The sequence below is a fragment of the Haliotis rufescens genome, unplaced genomic scaffold, assembly GCF_023055435.1.
Source record: "Haliotis rufescens isolate VD_foot unplaced genomic scaffold, xgHalRufe1.0.p SCAF_5, whole genome shotgun sequence".
Taxonomy (NCBI): domain Eukaryota; kingdom Metazoa; phylum Mollusca; class Gastropoda; order Lepetellida; family Haliotidae; genus Haliotis; species Haliotis rufescens.
Genome location: NW_025964223.1, coordinates 50,487,600 through 50,514,004, shown reverse-complemented (window position 1 = coordinate 50,514,004; position 26,405 = coordinate 50,487,600). Strand labels below are relative to the sequence as shown.

Below are 26,405 nucleotides of genomic sequence, written 5' to 3'. Positions count from 1 at the left end.
ACTTTCCATACAACATATTTACTTCCATATACACTTGTGAAACCGTCTGTCGATAGCACGCACCTACCTCAACCTAAAGCATGACAAAGTCTTTTTAGATTTTGTCGTTTACAGCCTACCCGAAGAATCCGTAAAACAGGGAAGCTATTACTCGTTCTTCCAATCGCCCGAAGCAGTCTTCTTGAGGCTCTTTAATTTATACAGCAAATGAGCATGCGTTTGTTATCTATCGTGTAACAAGTGTATTAAATCTACTTCGGGACTATGACGTTGCAAGAAAATGGCAACTGTGGTGCCAAAAAAATGGATCTTATGATTCTAGAAGTAAAAGCTGCTACCTATCATCAACCCAAGCCTTCCTCTGCAGCGCACCGTTTCATGTTTTAACACGTCTACTTCGAAACCTTTTCGAACAGGATTTGCAAACATACCACATGCATATTGTGATCTCTCTCCCGATACAACACACACAAAAACGACAAATATGGAGAAACATGGACATCCTAATAACGTCCTTAACGCGATTAATGTCACTCAGGACAATTACGAGTATCACAAGAACAACGCCTCCCACCTTTAGATAATCGAACACCGTTTTTATGGCTTCTTTAACCTGCTGTATGGCGCCGTACATTGGTCAGTTGGCGTTCATTTCTGTATGCTGATTTCGACCATACAGAACGGTTTTGGGGTACATTTCTCAATAGATATTCACAACAATCAACCATTCGGTCCAATTAACCGCAACATTTTCCCTAAGTGGGTGCAGGCTAAAACGGCATTTCAGCAAAACGGCACCGATGTCTTAGGCAAAAACGGCACATCATTTGGCGAAGACGGTTGCTATTGGCGGGCGATAACGGCACCTTTATTTTCAATAACGATAAGAGCGATTTATGTAGTGATATATATGCTTTATTTACATGCTTTATTATGTTATGTTGTAGAATAGATGATTTATTTACATCGTCATTGTCTTGTCTTCCACAGTTGTTCACACTTGAATATTGTCTTAAATACAGTTTCAGCTTGACTTTGAGGTAATTTGAGCTCACTATAAATACCAGGAGAGCAACAGTGCATTTAGTCCTGCACCATGACCGTGGAATATATCTATTTTATGAAAAAATAATAATCTAGAAATTCATACAAAAGCAAGTATAGCCAGCTCAAGATAGCTCTATTCCACATAGAAATCAGCATAGGGTGTTGTTTTTTTATTTTTAGAATCAAGAAGGATATTGTGTAATATAAGATTTCAGAGACTAAATGTTAGTCTACAGTGCATTGTACTATTTTGTTTGATTTACAATGTCAATAAACAATATATTTATTTATTTTCACATATGCGGCCTTCACCTGTATGTGCATTTTTCTGTTACTATGTGAAATCAAAAGAAATAGGGTAAGTATAGACTAACATATAGTCTCTGAAATGAACATATCATACAGAAAAAAACAGTTGTTCAGTTATCTTAATAAAAATCTAATAAAAAGGGAGCCCAGTGATTCTCTTCATTTTCAGATACTGCAGTAATCTAGACTTGCCAAACATTATAGACTTGCATGGGCTGTAGTTGATATAAATGTATCAGGGTCTGTAAGACAGACTAAGGGTAAGTATTATTTCTTAGATACGAAATCAACGCAGCCCCCGTTGCAAATCTGGATTCGCCGCACTCAGCAATACTCCCAACTATATCACAGGGGCCTGTAAAACATCGACCAGTGGGTGGCATTATGAACAACGTCCAAGGCCGTTGGACCAACGCTTAGTCTCTGAAAATATGTATTTTGATAGAAACAAACAACTCCATTTAAATTGAAACGGAGCCCAAGTGAAATGGGAGAAACTGAATCTTGTGGAAAATCTAGACTTGCTTCAATTAGAGCAGAAGCATTACAGAAAGGGCTGGATGGGTGGGAAAATAATGTGTTTCGGGGACTGATACATATTATAGGTGTACGATGACTTATCTATAATCAGTATTTTTAAATTTATCATTATACATATCCATACTCAATGGGAAGCTATAGCATCAGTGGCAGTCACAGCAAGTTGGATTGAAGTCTTCAAACCCTACTATTTTTCTGCTATCTTAAATCGGAAAGCTCAATATAACAGCAAAACTTTACCCCATACACCGAGAAAATGCCTCACTTTCCCACGATCTACAAACTACACCGTCTTGGCCTAAACTGGAAATGGGCACTTGAGCACGGACCATAAGGCTAACATTGAATCCAAGAAATCTCTTGTTTAAAGATATATCTACAAAATACATTTTGAAAAAAAGAAGAAGAAAAAGTAAAATCAAATGGAGCCCAGAGCAATGCTAATTTCTGAGCTGAGGCAATCTAGACTTGCCAATTCATTCTAGACTTGAGAGGGATTATATTTTAAAATATATATTCTCTAGGATCCAGGAGACAGACAAACGGACTATAGTGTTTTGTTCTTGGAATATTGAAGGCAATGTTTTCAGTATTGGTTGGGTAAGCCTGAACGCGGATTTCCTTGGTAATTATGTTGTATTCACAATCTGTCCTTACTATTGTAAAACATATCAAAACTGTTGAATAAACAGGACAGCCATTTTACGGTTAAAATATTAAGTCATAAGAAACATTAATATTGTGCGTCCTTATAGAGTTTCTGTTGACGGCCATCGGGGGATACATCAGCAGTTGATAGACTCAATTCGCAGTGCTTCATATTGTGCTCGAGATCACATCAGAACAGTGTCTTTGATTGAAGTGTAAAGTAGTCGTAATGAAAATATTTCATACGGGTTCTTTCACAATGGCGGAGTACGGGGTCAAAAGTGCAAACCTTGCATCGCGTTGAAATATATTCTCAAATGATTCAAGTTATGTTGACTAATCTACGGGATATTTGACGGGAATCGAATTTGCACAACTCGTACATTGCCATAAGCGCAAAAATTAAACTTTTGTGTGTGCACTTAATGAGATATTTAGTGTGCAATATTCTGTCTCGAACCTGCAGACCTCTGCTTCATCTCCGTGTGACGAGGCCTAGTGTTGATCTTGTCTGGTTAATCATAGAACGACAACAGATGCAGGAAGTACACCGTTAGAAAATCATGCGCCAAACTCAGGTGAGTTATCAACGTCAATATGCATCTTTTTTTTTGTTGGTACCTGAACAATGCCATTTGATAACTAAACTATTTGTTAGCGTTAACCCTTCAACCGAAGTGAATCAACTGATGTCTGCGTTAAGTTCCATGTTTCCTGGATACGTCAGGAAATTCATATCTACTTTTCGTTTTCAGATGTCTGGAGAAAATGAAATAATGCTGGACATATTTGTCTGCTGATTATTGTTGTTGTTAAGCATCTGTTAATTACATGACTCAAGTAATTCATCATCTTTGATCACATCTTGTTGAGAGGCATGTCAGTGAATAAATGTTGTTGAATGTCACAGTCAGCATTGACCATGATACATCCGCTCAGCCATGTCACAGACCCCACCCGATCAAAATAATGTAGCACCCATTGAGATTCCTGGTTAGCATAGGTCTCCAGCAACCTACGTGGTTGTAAGAGGTGACCAAATAGATCGGATGGTCAGTCTCCGTGACTTAGTTGAAAGTGTGTCAATGTACCTGGATGGTGTGGATCAACCACGATATCAGTCACTGGGCTGTTTGGTCCATAGGCGAATATTTACAAACCCCCATCATATAGCTGGAAATGAAATATTGCAATGCTGAGTGCATTCAACAACATCAAAACATGTCACATCATATGACCATGATTATGATATGTGATGAATAAAATGCATGATACTAGTCAGTTGTCTTGTTACAGTTCAATTGGTAGCAGGTATGACTAAGAATTCTGTACAGGCATGTGTCCAGTCATTGACATTTCATTCCTTTGTTAACTAAATGTTCAGTGTGATTTTTGACATTTAGTTACAAAATAGGCAAAAAGAAATGTCACAGCCAGTTCTTATTATCAGTTAATGTCATGTATTCATGCACATTTCTTTTCTTATGTAAAAGGCATTTTATGAACTCTGGTATTACAATTTACATTTATTCTTCATGGAGTAGGATGAATATTATTTTAAGTGTCTTTATGAATTTGCCATCTTCCATTGGACATGTTGGACAGTAACCATGGTAACCAAGTTTTGCTATTCTGATAGCAGTAATGACATCTACATCATAAATTATCAAAAATAGTGTGCATTATCAGATTATTGATTATTCATTCAGTTGTCATAAATACCCTGGATTCTGAGCCGAATTTGCCACTATACAAAGCTTTGTTTTGAGTTAGGTTTGAATGACACAACACAGGGATATATCTTGAGGCAAATGCAGGTTTGTTCATTATGCTGTCAGTGATAGGTTGGTTGATCTTGCTGTCAATCACAGGTTTGTTGATCTTGCTGTCGATCACAGGTGTGTTGATCATGCTATCACTCACCCGTTTGTTGATCATTCTGTCAAGCTCATGTTGGTTGATCATGCTGTCAAACACAGGTTTATGGATCTTGCTGTCAATCACAGGTTGGTTGATCATTATGTCAAACACATGTTTGTTTATCATACTATCAAGCACAGGTTTGTTGATATTACTGTCAACCACAGGTGGACTGATGACTGTGGTGTGTCACAAAATTCACTCAATGTCTCGGTGTGTTCTCTCTGTACACAAAAGCATATATTTGCTACGGCTGTTTGGACCATGTTGACCAAAATGCATTTGATTTTACTCTTTGGTTTTGGTGAAGTGACGACTAGAGTTGCCGACTGCTATCGTGATGTACATCACTTTCGGTTTTACCCAATGTTTAGAATCAGTCATACCTACAGAATGAGCTGTATTGATATTGTGTGTTTTAGTGTGTTCTACTTCTACAGCTCTAAGTGGTTAGTCAGTTTAGAATTCCCTTGACATATCAACATGGTCATTGTCAACAGAATTGTATATCATTCTAATCAGATTATATTAACCTTTATGAAAAAAACCCTATCCATTCGTCTTGCCTAAGAGTTGGGCTACAAAGTAGTTGTTGTACATTGTTAGTTGGACAAGAGATCTTTACTTTGGGATAGTACTTTTGGAGAGCTGTTTATTTTATTTTTTAGTCTCTGATTGTATTTTATGGGAGTAAGATTTTAAGCTTGTCCCAAGCTAACTTGCATTTTCAATTGACATGTACATATCTCACTTTGCCTGTCAAATGATTACTGAAGAAAAAGATAATATTAGGCAAGGAGAAAAATGATCAACAAGTTATACTCTTTCAGACTGTGTACTGAGACTAGTAAGTAATAAAAAGAGACAAGTCCATTAGTAATAGACTTTTTGCAGAAGCAGAAGTAGTAACACTGTCGGAATAATCAATAGAACCTGATATATGCTGACAATAGGCTTTCAACTGGGATGCACACTCCTGTTTCTGTAGCTTCTGAAGTAGCAGCCACAGACAAGGCTCCTTGGTATTGGATTTTCCAGTTAAATACTAACTTTTGGAGCCATGTCACAAGATGTGGAACCTTTGAAGTCGCTAACCTTTGACATGTTTGAAAGATATGACAATTACATGAACGCAAACAATGAAGCTGAGGATTCACCTTCAAATGCACCTTCAAATGCCAAGGACATAGTCTGGAAGTTTAGCAACTAGTCTGAAGCCTGTGTATAGTAAAATTCTGTTTGGGTCAATGAGAATGGTAAGCTCAGCTACTTATTGTCCATGTAGTGACACTAAATTGTAGCTAATATAATGCAGCCATGTTCAGGCTACATGTTTTCGTGTGTATAGCTTTGTTTGTCATGTAGCATGTGGGGCTTTTGAGCACACTCCCAAGTGCATAGTACATATAACTTGTGATCATCCACTCAGCATGCTCACTGAACAAAGCTATGAGTAGTATAAGGATATTTTGGACTTAGAACTTTATGTACAGGCTCAAGGTGGTAATGAAACATCCTGAGGTTCACCCCATTACCGTGATTACAAGACCCTGCAGTGCTAGAAATTAACATGAACGCAACAGCAGCCATATGGGCTGGTAACAGGAGCAAGTAGAAACATTAACTAGCCCTGATGATCCTGAACTTGCCCATACCATGCATACTGTATTGTTTTGTTCAACATGTTCAGTGGAAACTGGTAAAGTGAGCTTTCATTTCTTATGAAGTACTGACTATCATGCTGAACTTGTACGTTGTGGTGTGAATCAAAATGTTTCAACGCTAAAGTTTTGAGTTCACATTATTTTTATTTTTGTTTTTCGGCCATAACCATTGCTTTATAACCTGAAGTAGACATTGGAATTTTGAATATGTTGATGTTATGACATATCCAGTTTGGCTCTTAACCTCCTGGTTTTACTTCTACACCAATGTATTTTAAGCTGAACATGCTCAACTTGACATCATCAATGTGAGCTTAATTTATGGTTCTTCACTGTTTGTATTTTGAAATATATAAGATGGCAGTCTCAGCAGCTCATATTAGTGAAAAACAACAGCCCTTCTCATGTGCACTTGTATCAAAATGTTAGCTTGTACATTATCAATTGAACATGTAAATGAAATTAAACATTCCAGTCAGCATCACCATATGCTCAATTTATAGACAGTTTTCAGGAAAAGTTATTTTCATGTTTTGTAAGAAGTTATCAGTCACAGATTCACGTACAGCCGTCACATCTTGAACAACAACCATAGCTGACCCATACCATGTTCAGCAGTTCATGCTACAAGTACAAGGCACTTAGCATGCTTAGTGTTTTTTTCACATGAATGCTGGATATTCAAAGCATACCCAAATGATAAAGATATTTTGAAATTTGCTTTTCATTTGTTTCATGATTGTATTATGAGAATGGTCATTTACACTGTTTGCAATGAATCTGATATTAATTGATTCTGGTGAAGTAATATAGTGCATTGAATTGATGTTTTCATTGTTTGACTATTTAATACTATGCCATATATCATGTTTATACCAAAATCAGACCATTAACAAGATAACATGCTTGGAGTAAAACTTGTCTGTGAAAGGACATTAACTCCCTATCCAGTTGGTCTAATTACTACCAATATCTAGAATCACTATCCTTTTGGATTGTTATTAGTGTTACTGTTAATATGATTCTCAATGCCTGCTTACATGAATCTTCCTGAAATGATATAAATCAGAAAAGTAAAATTGTGGAACAAAAGTCAGTAGTCAGTAGCTTTTGTCAACATTGAAATCAAAACAATAGGCCATTTAAGGAAGGTAGCACAAAGTATACTTATAAGCCAAAAATTAACAAACCTGCCTTCTATAAAAAGTTGTATCCCAATGTGTGGTAGCATTATATGCGAAATAACTAGTTTTGCACATCCCCACCCCTCCAATTATATATCCTTGAATAAAGGTGAGCTTCTGTACCTACCTGTGATACTCTGATGTGCCTTGTATTAAACCTAAATTAAATCTTTTCACAGACTGTGGGAGAAGAGGGGAGATGAGTCGTCAGAATGAGGATGTGATTATATGGACTTGTTGGCCCGTCATGAGGAATTAATCAAAACTCTGTTTACCATTGTTGATTGATTTCCGAATATACTGGTCTACATGATGTTGGGACTGGTAGACAGAACATAGGCTGTCCATGAATCTCCTGTGTCTGTCGCTGTATGTACCATCGGGTGCAGCGGGAACTGCCCTCCTACGACTATATGCACAGTTGGAGTGAGGTATGTACACATGGCTGTAACTTATAAGTCTTGTTACCTGAATAGTAACTGAAATAGTACTTCAGTTATGTCATTGCGTGTCAGCTAAATAGAAAGCCCCAAGTCCTGGATGTTTATCATGGGGTAACATCCCAGGAATCACAATCAGGAGAAATCAGGTATTGAAGCCATGATCATGTTTCATAGGATTTTGTAATGGCTTAGGGGTGCAACTCAGAATAGCAAATTGGAATGCCTTTGGCGACTGGGCCACTAAAGCACTCAGTAGTATTAGAACTGGACCAAGTGATAACTGGAGCTCTCACATCAATCATAAATATATTGCGATTGGTTTCATTCACATTAAGAAATAGTTACATAACACAACTAAAGTAATGTTGGTATATTAGTGAAGTGTCATGTCTATTTATACTTAAGATACTATTGCAGTGTTGACATTTGTGTGAAGAGATGGAACCAACTTTACTGTGATCATATGTACAGTCATGGCAATGGCAGCAGCATTTTTGACCAATTGTATGATCATTCACTCTGGCACTGATCGGGGTTTTATGCGACACACAAATGTGCTTCCAGTACTCGCTAATGTAGAGAATGAACTCAGAAAAAAAGTATACTGTGTCCAAGTTTTGAAAGTCAAGGTAAAACCCTGACTGATCTTATTAACTCCCGCAGACTGTACCTGTCTGTGCCAAATACTTTTGATCCTACTCACCCAAACTTGTTTTTTGTGCATTATTTTCAGTATATTTTACTCTTGGTATGTGTTCTAGAATAAGCAGCTCCGAAGCTTATATAGCTAAACCTGAGTGAGTGAGTGAATATTACTAGGCAGCATTAGAAATTGGCACTAGTCCTGTAGTCCTTGCCAATTGTCCAATAGTTAAGGTATCATAAGGACTAGTAGAAATGTGCCCTTTTTAAGGGTTTTCTATCTGTTATCATTATATGGACTAGTGGACTAAAAATGCTACTTTCTACTGCTGGTAGACTCAGGGCTTCAGACTAGAGTCTAAAATCATCGACTGCTGTGCTGTCAAATTGAAAATGTGAAATTGAACTTGTTAAACTCGGAGTCACATATGGGAATCATGACGCACAGACAAATATCAGTTCATGGCTTGTGACGTGTTCCCATGTCTTAATAACTTTATGGCAGACGCCAGTCATACCTAGACTTGGAGCTTATTCCCCACATGGTATAATGTGTAGTCTTTTCCTCGTGGTCCCACTGCAATATTGATGGAGTTTTTCGAAGAGCTTTGTAAAATGGACTGCTGTTTTGGTCCAGGTGAAGGAAACATGAATGTCATCCAGTTTCTACAAAGCCGGGAGCATGGATGTTCCAAGAGGAAGTCTAAAGCCAGTGGGGGTGAAAACCTTGGGACGCTGGTGGAAGACCGGACATCTACTCTCACCAAGAACCAGGTATATATAGTCTGTGTGTTATCTTGTGTGTTGCCTGTGTTATGGCCTGTCTGTTGTGTGTTGCCTGTGCGTTGCCAATGTGTTGTCTGTATGGTGCTGGTATGGTGCCTGTTTGAGGTCTGTCTTCTCTGTGTGTTGTCAGTGTTGCCTGCTGTCTATCTGTTATCAGTGTTTTTTTCTGTGTGTTGCCAACACAGTGTTATGTCTGTGTTGCCTGTGTGTTGTCAGTGTGTTGTCTGTGTTGCCTGTGTGTTGCCTGTGTGTTGTCAGTGTGTTGCCTGTGTTTTATCGCTGTTTAGGCAGTGATGTTTGTGTTGTCTATATTGACTAGAAATGCCTCTTGTTTATGTCATAGAGACACACGTACATGCACATCGCTATATAAGTGCAATAATCTTGGACGCAACATAAAACCCCATTTCACCTCACCTTATGTCTTAGAGGGATTGATTTCTGTGCCAGTTTGAAAGTAAGGGTAAAGGTCAAAGAAAACTACTCAAATTTAAGATAAACTACTATCATTAATAGATTAGGGATTCCAAAACTTCTATCCCTGTATTGAATTCCCGATTTGAAAGACAGTTTTGTAGCTTCTGTTTCGACAGTTATGTGAACTATTTTTTATGGCCAGTAGCACTTGTTGAATAATTAAAATTAGATATTTATAATCATTAAGCTCAGGAAAACGAGTTTCATGGTTGAATATATTTTTACATCCAATTTCGGTGTTTGAAAATAAGAGGGGTCCTGTGCTCCTTGATGTTTGCTCCTACAGTATTTGAATCAAGGAACCCCTAGGCATACCTATACAATTAGTATCTTCATATTAAGATATAATATAAGGAAAGAATAGACCTTGGAACATAAAGAAAATCAGTTAATTTCCCTTTGTTTCCAGGCTTGTGAGCTCTCAGGATTACCTCGAGCTACTTTCCTTATGGACTTCAGTCCGGATGGGTAAGTTCTAGTTTCTCTTCATACTTCCTAGAGATTTTGGTGGTCTGTCACCTGTAAGTTTAGTGTCAATCCAGAATTATAGCATTGTATGGTTACAGTGTGTGACCTGGAGATGGAGATTGAGATTGGCCCATGGAAACTATAAGGTCAGAAAACATGAACAAATGATTCTATATCAACAGGGGTCCGTTCCACAAAGTGATCTTAGTGCTATGATTGTGGTAAGCCTGTGTTATAGTATGGGAGTTACGATCGTCTTAGCGCTAAGATCACTTTGTGGAACGGGGCCCAGGGCATAGTGACATGTAATCAGTCCAACTTACTCATCTCTTACAGACAGTGATGGATGTTGGAAGACCAAATCAAACCCAGGGCCTGTTCCACTTAGCGATTGTAGCATTATGATGATCATAACTCTTATACTTAACATAGACTTACCATAGACTTACCATAGTTTAAGTTTGACATTGTTCATACCTAGCCAAATGGGAGTTATTTTAGATATTTATTGTTTGTCAAATCTGCCGCAGTGGTTGTAGCAATAGTTTGTGTGCTATACCTGAAAGATCCAATTTTGAGTCCTAACTTTGGTACGTTGTGCGAAGCCCTTTTTTGATCATGTTTGAAGTTGAAAAACTGCGCTCAGTATACCAAGCATGACACTGTGTTGCAAAGTCCACTGATTGATAAACATGATCAAGTCAATGCCTTGACATTATCATCATGACTATTGCCTGGTTTAGTGTTGCTGAAGGCAGACTATGTGTTGTCATATACATGGTATTGGCATGAGATCATGATGTTAATTTTTTCATATATCAAACAGTAGTGATGTGATGTAAGGATTTTGATAAGCACGACGCAAACTTTCGATGTGTTACTGTTCACTGTTATCAGCTTCTGAACCAGATATGGATATGCTAATGATGATGTTTGAATCTTTGTGTATCACATATTCTTGTCAGAATATCATTATCAGTGATTATATTCTATCCAGTCTGTGGAATATTTATCATATGATGAACAAGTAGTGTGATGCTATATACGTGTGCTGATATATCAAAATGAAGTTCTATCATTTTTTGGGGTCATGTTTTTACCATCTGTTTTTTACCTAGAAGTGGGAGTTTTGTCTTTTTATATAAAGAATGAATCTGATCACTAAATTTTCCACGAAAAATAATGACATTTTCCCACAGGATTTGAAAAGTTCATGCATTCAGGTATTGTGGTTCTGTGAACTTCTGCCTTTTCTGCTTTCATAGAAATTCTATTGTGGCTCGGTCACTTTAACACGATCAAGGCCAGTCCTCTCGGTGGTGGTCAGCGGTCAGCCTCCTCTGACGGTTAGCTGTCATCAGCCTGAGGCTATGCACAACTCTCTGTCTAACACACGCTGTTCCATGTCTAGCCTTTGCACAAATTAAGAGTTGTTTGGGTTGATTAGGAGCCTGTGGGTTAATGCCTCTTAATAACCTAGCAAGCATTGAAGCAAGATAGGAGTTTTCTTCACTGGGAAAGAATTCTGGTTGGCGTGTAATCATACTAATGGTGAAGCATTGGGATTGTTCAGTATGTCCTGGCGAGACGAAGGAGTTAATATGATGTATAAAGTGATCGTTCTGGTTTAGGAAAAATAAGATGAAACTAAATATGATGATGACCTTTATCATGTTTGAAATAGTTTTTCTTTTTTTTGAAAATGATTTAGTGTTCATATGACTGACAATTTGCCATATTGATTTTTAATTCAGTGTTTGACTTATGTAGTTGAAGTACATTTTTTGTGGGATTTCTGTAAGCATTAAATTAGAACCATTTATTTTGTCCAATTTATCTTTGAACGGGGAAACGGAGTCCAAGGGATATTGAAAGCAAACCTCCCACCTTCAGATTGAGGTGGATCAGTGCACTTGTCCAGCATATCATCAAGATGAAGAGAGGGATGATGAAGTATTTCAGCCATTACTAGATACCATCATTCGCATGTTGACTTTTGTGTTCTGCAGTATTGCAAGAAATCTTCATGATCACGGTGTACAAATCTTTTCATGGAGACGTGAAGGAATATTCCATTGCACGACTCATTTAGATTAGTATAGGTTTTATGGTCTGTTGTAATCAATGCAAACCCCTCCCCTGTGCAACTGTTACAATCATTATCAGCTGCGTGACTTCGTAAGATTCCAAAATTAGTCACGAAAACCCACTTAATTTTGAGTTGCTTGGATACAAATATGAAAAAAGGGAAGAAAACCAATCGTATAACATTAACAGCATCATAACCTAATGTAATTACCCATTACATGTGGCCATTTCAGCTTATGTGTGGTATTTCTTTACTGATCGAATACAGGCACCTTTTACATGAACTCAGTACCGCAGTGAATAATGCACAAAAGAGGAGCTTGGAAATGTATCAGTGTTGTCAGATTGAATGGAGGATCACAACACTTCCTGCTCACTGAAGAACATGCGAAGGGGCAACTAAACCTTAAATGGTGCCAACACACAATATTGTTTTTTTGTTGAGTGATTGACCAATGAAAACAATACAAGCATTTCCATAATTGGCTAATCAAGCAGTTGCAGGTATTGTGTTTGTACTTTGTGTCAAGCACTTGGATGGAGACAAAAAAGTCACCTATAGCAGCATTTTAAGAAAAAACAATTAATTGTCCACTTAGTAGTGGTTTCATCATCTCTGTGGCAGCATGTGTGACAGGGTCAACAACACAAGCCATGTTGCTTCTGTCTATTACACAAGATACAGGGTATTATGGACAGCTGGGAGTTACATGGCATGATATGGCCGGGATTCTGATAATGGGGATTAATACACATTGTGTAGGATCATGTTTTGTCATGATTTCAGTATTGATGATGAAACTAGCAATTTCAGTTTTTGTTTATTTTGTTTCTGTATTTATGTATTCTTGAGTTAAACAATAATATAACTGATTAAGCCCAAACCCAGTTTACTTCTCCCTTATACCTTATAAAGGCATTATTTGACATTTAAACAGCAATTTAAGACAAACATTACTGGGGTCATTGAAAACAAATCTGAAAATATTTCACTGTAAGTGTTGCTTTTTAATTTTGTAAATTATTATAAAAATGATAAAGGTAGGCTGAGTATTGCAGTTTCAGTTCAGACAATTGACCATTCAATATTAAGGGTAAATTATGTTATCTTAGAAATTTCCAAATGGAAAACATTTGACTCATAGGACATGTAGATAACAACACCAATATAGATTTGAAAGAAACATTGGAGATTAACATGATAATACTTATCTGAAAATAACTATAGGTGAGTGTCCTATGTTGAAGTATCCTAGGTCATTGACCTATGTCACAGTGAACTTGTCAGTTGTATCTGTCCGAGAAGTAGCCTCAGGCCTATACTTACAGTGTAGTAGTCATATTGATTAATTGATGGCAGCAGGGATGGGGGGCACTTGGCTCATTGTTAAGTACAAACATACCTATATGTGGTATCATGGTTAACTACCACCACATTGCTGTGTGGACTGGATTAATCCCTGTACAGTCACTGTAGCAATCCTTACACCTACCATGTCCCAGTGCTACTCTATATCATGATACACTCCACTACATGTAGGAATGTTTGGCATAGTTAACACTCGGTTTCGTCAGTCAGTTTTGTAGCTTAAGTCCATTGAGAAACTTGTTTGAGCATATTTAGGGTAGCATCCCAGCAATAGTTCATTCATGAAATTATGCAAACTCAGTTCTCTGCTATTTAGCATGTTTAAATATACGGGTACACAGTATGTGTAAATTGTAATGCATAATTAAAGGTGCCACATACTATTACGGTACATGTACAAGTGACCTGTGAAGATCTGTGTTAGAATTGGTCTTCGGCAACCCATACTTGACTTTATGTAAGAGGCAGCTATGCTCGTCATAAGGGGCGACTAACTAAGTTGGTTGATGCATGTCATCGTATCCCATTTGTGTAGATCAATGCTCTTGATGTCCATCACTGGATTGTTTGGTCCAGAGTCAATTATTTACAGATCGCCGTCATAGAGCAGAAATATTGCAGAGTGTGGCTTTAAACAACAAACAAACAACAAAACAATGTGTGAGACCCATTCTTGGTGTCCCTTGTCTCGATGTGACTGGAATGTTGCTTCAAGCTGTGTACAACCATACTGATTACTGTAAGCATCATTATAACAGGATGTTGAGGGGGGCTTAGCAACAGATGGCCTTCCCTGTCCAAGCAGTGGGTCAGAGGTCAGGTCAAGCTTTTGATGGGGGACATGTCCAGGGTGTGAGAGACTGTCCAGGCATTGTTGTGTGTACTCAGCGGTAACTGGTCACACACCTGTATGAATACAGGCTTGGTTCTCCTTTGTAACCTCTTCAGCTGAGTATTGCACAGTCAGGGTTGACACATATAAGAAGAAAAATTGTATCATGTTGACTTGTTTATCATACCAGTTTGTGCCCCAAAATATTGCTTAAATGTCAGGAAAGTTTTTCCTGTCATTACATTGAAGTAACTTTTGCAGTACACATATTTGCCACAAGAAAAATGCCAGGGTCTAAGACAAATTCTTTTATTCTTGTAAGCATAGCTGATATAAGTCCATACATCAACCCTAAACTCTTCTGAAAATGATGCCTTGAGAACAGTTATGGCTTACATTGACTGGTATTGTCTTTATTTTCACTGTTGACACTATTGATGTCTTCGGTATGCCAGAAACCTATCACTGTGAGTTTCGAATCTGGGTTCTTCCTGATAATGGGTCATGGTTTGTCAGTACCATACTCTTGCTTGTGGGTTTCACCAAAGTTGTAAATGTCTCAGACCTGCATCCTGCTTTCCTCCCACATCATGCTGATACGCTGGGATATAACTGGACTACTGTTATAAGTGGCGTTAAGCTTCCTCCTTCACTATTGCTGTATGCTCGAGAAACTCAGCATATCAGTAGTTGTGTAACCATAGTAACGTTATACATGGTTCATAAGAAATGTGAACATATTATCAAAAGAACTTCTATCCAACTGAGCATTATCTGTAGAATTGTGTGAAACTGATCCTATCCTACTGAAATGAAATATTTGGGTGACAAGATTTAATTTAAAGTTTCAGATGATACAGTGACAGCTTTGAGGTGTCGTATTGAGAGGCTGACATCTGGTATGACCTCTATTCCTATTCACTGTAGCATTGTGATAGTTGGGGGCAAGGACCTGTTGATCCTTCTGGGTGAAATCGGGAGACATTAAGACGAGATTGGGATAATTTGTCTGTCTGTGTCATTAACACTGATTAAGCCAGGAGGAATTGGAGAGAGATATATTATCTGCTTTTGATTTGTCATGACCGTGTGAAAAGTAAGACAAGCCTGCCCAACAACCAATAACAGTGATGATGTTAATAAAGTTAATGGTGTCATGCAGTAAAAGATGGGAGAAATGGCGTAAGCAGTGTTTGAAATTGGAGGGGGGAGGGGGGGCTTGATCTTTCCTGCCGGTATAAGTAAATCTAATGAGGTGAACCCTTAAACTTTTAACATTGTGTTTTAACTATGTTTAAGCACTGGGCCCTGGGGTCCAGTTTATTGGGAATTTTTACACCCATCCGGAGACCTTTGTTTAATAATTCTGCTTATATGCTGTTTCAGGCGACTTCTTGTTTGTATCTGTTCATGTGCTGCCCCATGCAGTGTTACATGTCATATAAACTTACAACTGCGATATACTCAGAATAACCAACGAGCTACGAGGAATTACTGATTATCTGTTCCAAGTGAATGAATGGTGATAATCCTGAGCCTTTGGTGAGGGACTTACAGTTACAGCAACCATTCAAGCGTTGGTTGTTCTATGTATTACTCAATGACATTTTAGGAGACAAAATGAAGTAAAAAATTATGAAATGTAAACCCAACAGACAAACATTACTGAAAGCAGCCAATTGTTCAGATGACGAAACGTAAACAAACTGACGTCATGGACAATTGATGTTATCATATCATATTTTTTACAACAATGAAACACAGTGAGTGTGACATCATATGGCTTCAGTTGACCCAATTGAGGATGAGGATGCTCGAGATGTTAAAATGAATATGTGAAATTATTCAACCCTTAATGACTTATGAGTAATATATATATATAACAGAATATAATGCCTTGTTTTTCCATTATTCACAGCAGTAGACTATAGTTCATGTATGTGTGATGCCTGCATTCCTTCAGTAAATAAATATCTAATGAAATATAGGTACGCAAGTTGAAAAGGATACATTGGATAATAACACAGTGTTATCAGGTTATGCTATTGGGTTTTTGACATTTTTCATGTATTTGTACATACCCCGTAAGCAGTTTTCAGGATCAATTATCAATGTTATCTGATGGTAATTAAGTGCAGAGTTTTAATGGAGTATATCCCTGATAACTGTATAAAAATATTTCTGCACACAATCTTGTCAAGAGGAAGTATTATACAGTAAACTACGGTTATAACAAACACACTTATAAGGAACTGACGGATATAAGGAACTGAAGGGTCATACAGCATAAGAAATTAAGCATGCATGTCAATGGGTCCTTGTCATAACTTTAATGTTAAACAGTAAGTAATTTAGATGACCTGTAGATACAAATAACACTTGATGACACCTCAAGTTTCCTAATAGTTTCTAACTCTGGTCCTGATTGGTGTGTATTTTGCAAGGTTTTGTTGATGGAAGAATGGTGCATCCTGTGTGCAGGATTAAGACTAAATCTGAAATTCAATGCAGGAAAAGTTAAGATGCTTGTGATTCATCCTGTGTAGAGCATGAACTGGAAATATGTTGGTTGTGATGTTGAGCATATACCGGTGTCTATGTGATATACATCTGTGGTCAGCGGCATAATGTAAAGGCACAATACTCACACTGGATCTCTTGTGCAAATGTGTAATACAAAAACATGTTTCAGTTAGGAAAACTAAAAGAGAATTACTATTAGAGTTTAAAGCTTGTTGAACCTGTCAATCAATAGCTTTAATAAGTCCGTTGCTGGGCGAATTAGACAATTCAATTGGTTCAGGTGGTCAGACTCACCTGGATCAGGTGGAAATGCTAGTCTTGATATCTTATCATGAACAGGTGACTACAGATTACCTATATTATCATAATTATGATATGATGCTGATTTCCAGATGTGGGTTCCAATCCCTGATTCACCTATCTATTATTCTTGGTGTGTCCGCTCATGGGTTTCACCAAAGTGGTACACACAAATGACTTGGGCATTTCTGTCACACTAAGCAGACATAACTTTAGCTCATAGTGCATCATGTTAAACACAGTTTATTTAATATTTCTGTGTTAATATGTACATTGTTTAAAATTCAGGATGAAAGTCAAGCTGTCTGTAAGACATATGATACAAATTTATAATTCAGGGAGACACTAGATTGAAACACAAAGCAGAAAACCTCAAGGAACAAGGTCAGGTTCAGCAGAGTATAATCAGGTGTGTGATAAAGATTCTGTTTTGCTTCAGCACCAAAGTGGCATCTACTCACGGTGACCACACTGTGCGTGTGACAGACATCACATCTGGGAAGTGTACCCATGTGCTCACCGGCCATCCCAGGACACCCTGGTGTGTAGCCTTCCACCCCTCTTCCAATGAGATTCTGGCGTCAGGCTGTCTGGGGGGAGAGGTCCGAATCTGGGACCTGCATGTAAGTATAGAAAACAAACCAAGGCAGATGATTTGAAAAACTGTTTACATGTACCATGAGTTTGATGTTATTCACCCTTGGAAAGAAACAAAATCATTTTGATCTTGAAATATCTTTTCAGCAAAGCAGTGGTTCAGCACAGGTTATACCATTTAGGTTACATAAAGGAGTTATGGGAGTTGGGAGTTATGATTGTATTGTAGCAAAGGCCTTTGTGTGGTGTTTTATACTGTGAAACAAACCTCTTTCAACCATCAGAAAATATAATGAGATATCTATGACCGATTCTCTATAGCCTCATAATATGAAAGAATTGGGTGTTCTCAACTTCTTTTGAGTAGTTTAATTTGAATTCACCAAATGTCACTGCTGACCAGTGTGTGTTGTGTTTCAGGGAGGGGGCAGTGAGGTCTGGCATTCTCCAACCAATGGGGTGATAGCCTCTCTAGCATTCCACCCCATGGACCATGTGCTGGTGTTTGCTACTGGCAACACTGTGTACTTCTGGGACTGGAGCCAACCGGAGCCGTTCGCATTCTCCAGGACAAACTATGAATTTGAAAGAATAAGGTGGGTGTAATGTAGGTCACATTAGTATGGTAGTCGGTTAGTTGAATCTGCCTTTTAGTTAACTAAAGGATAATGACATGTACTTGAAGAGAAAGTTGATGGATAAAGAATGTTACTTTTAAATCAAATTTTCAGTTGCACACAAGATGCCTAAACAGTAAATGGCCCAAACCAGCTCTTTAAATCAACAGGTCTAGTCACCATTTGCTTAGATATAGCAATCTTGCTGACATTGGTTTTGTTGAATGCTGTACATTGTCCATTGAAATCTAAATCTGATGTATTACTGTGAATCAGTGGAAAAGTTAGAAAACAAGAACAGGTGCTAAATGCACCTCAGTGTGCATAAGAGGCCCAAGCTTGAACCTACCCACTCTCTTGTAGGCTTCTGAATACTTCAATATATGAAAATAACTAAGGCTGCAGACCATCAGGAAAGCTGTGCATTGTAGTAAAGGAAGCTTTAGCCTTTGTTTTCATATTGGAGCAAGGTGCTTATGATGAAATATGGTAGACAGTTAGAAATATCAGTTCACACATTGCAATACTTCGTTTCATGTTTTTAACTTAATATACACCATGATCCTTGCCTAAGCTTATTGACTACTTGTATTTGCAGATGGCTTCGGTTTGATCCCCTTGGACACTACCTGTATACAGGCATTGCAAACAACACCACCGTGCACCGAGAGGAGCCAGCCAATGTCCTGCACATCAAGTAAGACTGTAGGGAGGGGTAACTCTTGTATGCTGCGGTCAGCCATGTTACAGCTATCTCATGTCAGCCTGCAAATAGGTATCGACCAATAAACAATCACCGTATCACACCTTGTAAGCACCCAGTACCCATTTAGTCTTTGGACAAACATGGGGTTCAGGGTCTCGTTCCATAAAGCGATCTTGGGGCTAAGATGATTGTTTGTTTGCTTGTTTGTTTGTTGTTTAATGCCGCACTCAGCAGTGTTCCAGCTATATGACGGTGGTCTGTAAATAATCAAGTCTGGACCAGACAATCCAGTGATCGATGTCATGAGCATTGATCCACACAATTGGGATACGATAACATGCATCAACCAAGTCAGCGAGCCTGACCACCCGATCCCATTAGTAGCCTCTTACGACAAGCATAGTCACCTTTTATGGTAAGCATGGGTTGCTGAAGACCTATTGTAACTCCCATAGTTGAACATAGCCCAAAGACAATCGTTGCTTTTAGACGTAATGAGGGATCTCCATGACTGCATGTGCCACAGATGGAATAGCATCATCATATCCTGATAGGGGCGGTGGGGTAGCCTAGTGGTTAAGCGTTCGCCCGGGTTTGATTCCCCACATGGGTACAATGTGTGAAGCCCATTTCTGGTGTCCCCCGCCATGACATTGCTGGAATATAGCTAAAAACGGCGTAAAACCATACTCACTCACTCACTCTCATATCCTGATAGTGTATCTTTGTTTGATTGCTGAATGACATGTTTCTAGATTTATAATTGGAAACTATTTGATTTTTGGTTTAAGACAGTTTTATTATATTTTAGAAAATGATTTCAAGAAACAGTATGAACTATTAATGTTGAAACTTGTTCTGCAGTGAAACAAATGGTCCACATCCAAACAGACTTCAGCAATATGCCAACAGGAGGCGGTATCAGCAGGTTATTCAGCGTTTCCATGACTACCAGCAGGAAAGGCTACGTAATGCCAACAGGGGGGATGAAGGTAAACAAGTAACACAATGTTTGAATGTACTTTGACATCTTTTGGTGTGTGTAATATCCATTAGGCTCTGTCAAGCTGTTCTTATAAACGAGTGTGAGAAGTAGAAGTGTAGCTTCTGCTTGGAGAAAGAAATACCTGGAGGATACATTGCATTGTTTTGATCAGTTAAAGTCATCAGTCACTCAGGTTTGGCACACATATTCTCTTATTCACATGCTTACTTAAGGGATAGGGTTGGGGAAGACTGCAGGATTAGGGCCTCCAACTGAGCGGGCACCCAAATACAGCAGTCGACCCTCGGGTTGTTTTATCACTGGTGGATCTGAACCTTGTCACTTTTCATATTCACACAGCTGTTTTAATAAAACATCTTTGAGTGATAATTGATTTGAATGCAAATTGACAAAGAGCTGCATAATGTTTTACACACTTTTTTTATGCGTACCCATATGCTAAATGCAAATTATGAAGGTAGAGGTTTGCTGTGTAATCTCAAAGAGATATCTCTGTGAAGAAACAATGGATTTCTTTATGTCATTCCAGATGGCAGCATGGAAGTTGAAAACTCCGATGGGAGCCAGACTTCTTCTTCCACAGAGAGCAACTCCCTACTGGGGAGGCACTATTCCTCACAGGTTGAGCAGAGACTCCGGCGGGCAGGAAACTATGCCTCCTCTATCACAGAAACCACCAGGCACGCTCGGGACATCGTATCCAGCATTTCCAGTAGAAGGAGAAACAACCCGTACCCCCTTCACGAGCTGCGGAGGTTCACGACACTGCACAGTCTACAGCCTGGGACATGGAGTCCTCCACCCAGAGTATGGCCCTCTGTTGAAGAGGAGGACATGGACTTGCGATCAGGAACACCAGGGGCAACAACTCCTCCACAGCTGTCTGAGATGGCTGAAGTTGGTGCTCAACGGCCCCTGTTAGTGCGACCTACTACTAGTGCTAGTGCTCTACGTCCTCCATTATTTCCAAATGAATACTCGCGGGGCAGCAGTGCCATGTCTGTGAACTCTATTAGAAGCTCTGGTGGTAGTAACTGGATGAATCTGAGAAGGAGTGGTAGTTCAGATTCCAATCCCCCTACATCTGGAGCTGGCCCTCGAACATTGAGTTTTGGTGCTAATCTGAGATCTGGTCTAAGATTTGAACACTTATCTTCAAGCTCCTTAAGACCAGTCTCAGGACCTAATAGTATTGTGTCTTCCCCTTATGTGTCTTCTTTAAACCGACTTCGCTCAAGACCTACCGGCAGTGCGTTCCGTGAAGTCCCTCGCACAAGCCGAATGACTGAGACAAACACAACCCCTTCCTCCTACTCTTCTTCCCATCCCCCTTGTGCAATATGTAGAACACTGAACCCCAGCATAGTGAACAACAACAGCCAGCCAGTAACAACTAGCAGTTCTTCTACAACAGGTCATCAGACAACCTGGTCCTTGCCAACCCCCATGCCCACTTCAACGGGACTTGTCATCCCCAGAAGTCGGCCCAGCGTGGCCTCCACTAGTAGGCTCCTTAATATGATGATGTTTCAACAAAATCGCAATTCATCCGAATCCACTGCCGATCAAACTTCTCAGTCTTCTCGTAACTCCAGTTCTCGCAGCCAGGAGAGGACCCTCACCACAGATGGCACTAGTCAGACCAGCGGAACTATGGAGCTTCCAGAGTGCTCTGACCAGGGCACAGATGTAATTGGTCTCAGTGAAGATGCTCGGCGCCCGGTTAATCGGGCAGGCATTGAGGATTCGCCACGTGATGAGGATGAAGCTATGGCTGAGCAGGACTCGGTGATGGAGAGTGTGGAAGGCTTGGTGGAGGAGACTGAGCCGGCAGCTGGGGCAGAGTCAGCTGGTGAAGCTGCAGGACATAGTGATATAGGAAATGTATTGGAAGATAGTGATCAAAACAACAACCCGTCTCACACCACTTCAAGTGTTCTTTCCAGAATCACTCAAGATCTTCCTACCGATGGTTCGCGACGGGAAGATTTAACCTCCCTTACAATAAGGTTAGAAAGACAAGTGACAGAACTGGATCGTAGGATCACTGCTTTGCGGGAGAGGTTCACAGAAAGACTGCGAGCTTTACATCAAGATCGGGAGAGGATTCTCAACCTTCGAGGTCGAATCTCCAACCAGTCTTCTCCTGAAGGCGTGGAGTCTGTGGCACCGACAGTGACATCAGGGCAAGCTTCGCAGCATGTTCCTCTCATCACCATCACAAGGCCACGGGATCAGGGTGATTTCTCTCACACACCTTCTGCCTATAGCAACTCAACACCAGGTCAGTAGGTCGGAGAAATATGTATGCTATATTAAGTTAAAATATCTCTTTGTTTATATCTTGAAGTCATTAATCATAGATTCAGGGCCAAATGTTACGGCCACAAAAAAGTTCCTTTTAGTGTAGATTGACCTGCAATGATGTGATGATGTGTGCAGTGCAGTTTGTACTGTCAGGGGATTGCAGGTCAGAGTTACCTTCCCTTGGTAAAAAATTCAGAAAGTTAAGTGCTGATAAACTGCTATATTCCTTGGAGTAAGGATGATTGTAGACATTAGAATGATTTGTGTTTGTTTGTGTAGTTCGAGGAAGTGGTCAAAATACCCACCTTCTAGAGATGTTTCTGAGAGGAGACAGCCAACAGTCTACTGTCACTCAACCTCCACTACCACCCCCAAGTGTTTCAAGGTAACTATACTACAATAGCAGTTCCTAAATTAAAACACTGATAGTTTGTCTAATGGGTTCCCAGTAATGCAACTTGCAGTGGGCCACTCACAGGTTAAAACAACTGATGTTCATATATAAATTGCACAAAGGTAAAATTAGTTTGAACTAACTTGATTATTGTCTACGCAGTGTCGGGCGGTGTGGTTGAAGCATTCGCTTGTCACACTGAAGGCCCGGGTTCAATTCCCCACATGGGTGCAATGTGTGAAGCCTATTTCTGAAGTGCCCTGACATGATATTGCTGGAATATTGTTAAAAGTGGCATAAAATCCAACTCACTCACTCTATGCAGTGTCCGTGTGACTCCATCACGAGAGGATGCCTACCAGGAAGACCGGAGCTGGCATGCCCTACAGCAGCGCCACCTACACCCTCACTACTCTGTCAGCATCCTGGACGACACCCTCAACAGGCCAAATGATGCCCTTCATGCTGCCATCAACAGAGCTATAGCAGGTGGGTAATACAATACACAAGTTGCACTTTCCTAAAGCTCTAAGGAACATGTTTGCCTAAGCCGGCTGTGAGTTCAAATCCCTGTGCTATGGTTGGTGCTATGCCCATGCTGTGTTTGAAATGACAGTCAAAGAGTCCTTTACTTAATACTGATGTTAAGAGTTAAAGATTTAGGGTGTCCTTAGATTCAAATACCACAGGAGCAGATCTCAAGGAGCCCAAAAGCCTGCTAATGTTCGAAAAGTCATGTGTTCATCTAAATTATAAATGTCTACAACCTTTCTCCATACTTTGGGCTTTCATCTCACATTAAGCTGGCATGCTGTGATATAATTGGAAGACTCTTTCTGCTCTTCAAATGCACTAATTTTGAAAATGATGATATATTCACTTTCTATTGATGCCATTAAGTGAGGTTCTGCTTGTAGAGTATCTTATTTTGTATATATTTCCAACTTTACTCTCTTTGTAAATGTAGTGATATATGACATTTTGAAAAAATAACACCAGTGAATCTTTGTTAACTCACAAACGATTATGTCGATATTATATTGTTTCCGATGACGATGCACTCCAAAACATTTCTGATTCTTGATATTTATGATTGTCTAGATAATTCTGTGTTAACAATGTTTAACTGTACAATTACATTAAGTAATACGTTACCACTGTTATACCGAGGCTGTTGTCCCCCACAACTGCTCTAATAGCGAAATCTTCCACAGAGATCTCAATCACCTCATGCAGCACGTGCGTAGCCACCTAGCTGCCATGTGACACCCTTCACTCTTGTCTCTTCGCTTGCCTTCGCAAGACGTATATATTGACTGCTCTGCATTCTACCAGCCTCCTGCTATCCTTGGTGATATTTATAACTGTTTCTTAGTCCTAAGTAAACTGTAATTTACGGGGCGTTTGTTATGCGGTGCTTAGAAAATTTTCCCGCCTTTTTTCGCTACTAACGGGGTGTGGCGTCGGCACTTTGTGTTTTCCATCCACCTTTAGTGGTAAATCGTGGGGTGTTTTTTGCATCACCTATTAATATATATATGTATCTCTATAATATATGGATTTTATGTTATCGCTATTATCGTTTGTTTTTCTTCGGAAAATCTATGTTTGTGAATATGTTTGGTGTGTGTGTTGTAACCATGTTTTGCTTTTTGTTCAAAGATATCAAGCCGTCTTTGGAGAAAGCCTTCGCGGCGGCCTCCGGTCGGGGACTCCCGTTACCTCCTCCGTCGTGGAGAAAGGGTTCGTTCCCGGTGCATGACCTGGCCTCCCCAGAGGCAGGTCCTACCGCGGAGGCCCATGTGGAGAGGTTGGGTGACCGTGCCCAACCTGCTGCTACAGTCACTCAAGCGACTTTACAGCAAATGGACACCCTCTCTCGGCACTCCATGCTCGCTATGTCACATGGCGACACCTACTTTGCGGCGGCGGCCAGTCTGGTCGAAGGTTCCCCCACAGACCGAGACCAGCGCATTTATAACTGTTTAATCGGTTTGAATGCAACCCTTGAGTACGTTGCCGGGGCTTCGGCCTTTCTTTCCGGCACGTGCCATTTCTTAAGGCGGCAAGCGTACCTTGCCGCCTCTGGGTTGGACGCCGCCAACCGAGAGGTGTTACTTTCGCAGCCTTGGTCTGCGCAGACCCTGTTTATTAATCGGATCCCTGGTGTTCTAAAAGAACAGCAGTCTGCTTCGTCTGCCGCGGCTTCGCGGCATACGTTGGATCTGGTTGGGTCTCTGCACAGACGCCTGGGTGGTGCCCCTAAACTGAGTGCCCCTCAGGATGCTGCGGCCGGTAAGTCCAAGGGGTCGGTGTCTTCTTTCTCCGGGAATAGGTCCCGCCCTGAGGGCCCCGGTAAGGGCAACATCTCGGGACGGTAAGGGCTCCTCCGAATGACTCTCACTTGCAAGGTTTGTGTGCCGACAACGCCAGCTTCGGTTGGCCCGTCTGCGAACCTGAGTCATTCAGCCCTGGACAGTTGCGCCTGCCGCAGCCTGTCAGGCCTCCCTTCCCTTCCCCTGTCGGAGCCAGACTCCAGACTTATTGGGAGAATTGGGAACAAGTGTTCGACGACCCGTGGGTGGTCAACACGATCCAGTACGGCTATCGGCTAGATCTCAAAGCGGATCCGCCGCTCACCGTCGCCCCAGTTTGAAGGTTTCTATTCGGAAGTTGATCTTCGCATCCTCGCCGATGCCATCGGCAGGTTGGTGGAGAAGAGGGCGTTACGGGAGTTAGTTCTACCAGAATGAACACCGGGGTTTTACTCCAGGATATTTCTCGTTCCCAAGAAGGACAGTGCCGAACTCAGAATGATTCACAATCTGAAATCGTTTAACGAGTTTTACCTGCACAAGCCGCCCAAGTTCAGAATGTTGACCTTGGCGGACCTGAAAGCTCTGATCATGCCGGCCGACTGGCTCGCTTCAATCGACCTGAAGGATGCTTATCTGCATGTTCCAATTCACTCAGACCATAACAAGTAACTCAGGTTTGTCTTTCAAGGCAGGCCCTACGAGTGGGTTGTACTCCCATTCGGCCTTTCGTCCGCTCCCTCGCTGTTCACCCGGTTAACCACCCCCATAGTGGGGTTCCTCCACAGGAGGGGTGTCAGGTACTTCACGTACCTGGACGACTCGCTAGTGGCCAATCGATTGACGGACACCCTGTCACGCCAACTCGATTTCGCCCTTCGCTCTTGGAGCAATTGGGGTGGATTGTCAATCTCGCCAAGAGCGAGTTAACCCCCTCACAGAACTTAAAGTTCATCGGAGGTCGGTTCGACACGGTGACCCATCGCCTCTTTGTCCCCCCAGACCGGTGGCACAAGATTCAGGTGATGATTGCCAAAGTCTTAGCAGTGCAACAGACTGTTCACTTTTGGGAACAGCTGTTAGGGCTACTTGTGTCAGCCCAGGACTGCACCGATCGGGGTCGTCTCCAACTCCGCCCGCTGCAACGGTTTCTAATCGTGTTGTTAGCACAGGAGGAGAACAGTGCGACCGTCGCCCTCCCGGATCAGCTCTGGCCGCATTTG

General features: G+C 40.5%; 1 protein-coding gene across 2 annotated transcripts in view; it reads left to right on the top strand.

Annotated features, from left to right (window-relative positions):
* Window positions 1-2,807: 2,807 nt before the first annotated feature.
* The window catches only part of LOC124126868 (activating molecule in BECN1-regulated autophagy protein 1A-like), a 36,000-nt gene continuing 12,402 nt past the window's right edge, over window positions 2,808-26,405 (top strand). For both annotated transcript variants that reach the window (XM_046490421.2, XM_046490415.2), the window contains exons 1-11: window positions 2,808-3,122; window positions 7,492-7,743; window positions 9,035-9,171; window positions 10,070-10,128; window positions 17,680-17,863; window positions 18,258-18,433; window positions 19,053-19,151; window positions 20,025-20,152; window positions 20,696-22,450; window positions 22,753-22,858; window positions 23,193-23,356. In XM_046490421.2, the coding sequence (XP_046346377.1) occupies window positions 9,046-9,171; window positions 10,070-10,128; window positions 17,680-17,863; window positions 18,258-18,433; window positions 19,053-19,151; window positions 20,025-20,152; window positions 20,696-22,450; window positions 22,753-22,858; window positions 23,193-23,356 (2,797 nt within the window). In that variant the 5' untranslated portion in view covers window positions 2,808-3,122; window positions 7,492-7,743; window positions 9,035-9,045. The remainder of the gene's footprint in view (window positions 3,123-7,491; window positions 7,744-9,034; window positions 9,172-10,069; window positions 10,129-17,679; window positions 17,864-18,257; window positions 18,434-19,052; window positions 19,152-20,024; window positions 20,153-20,695; window positions 22,451-22,752; window positions 22,859-23,192; window positions 23,357-26,405) is intronic.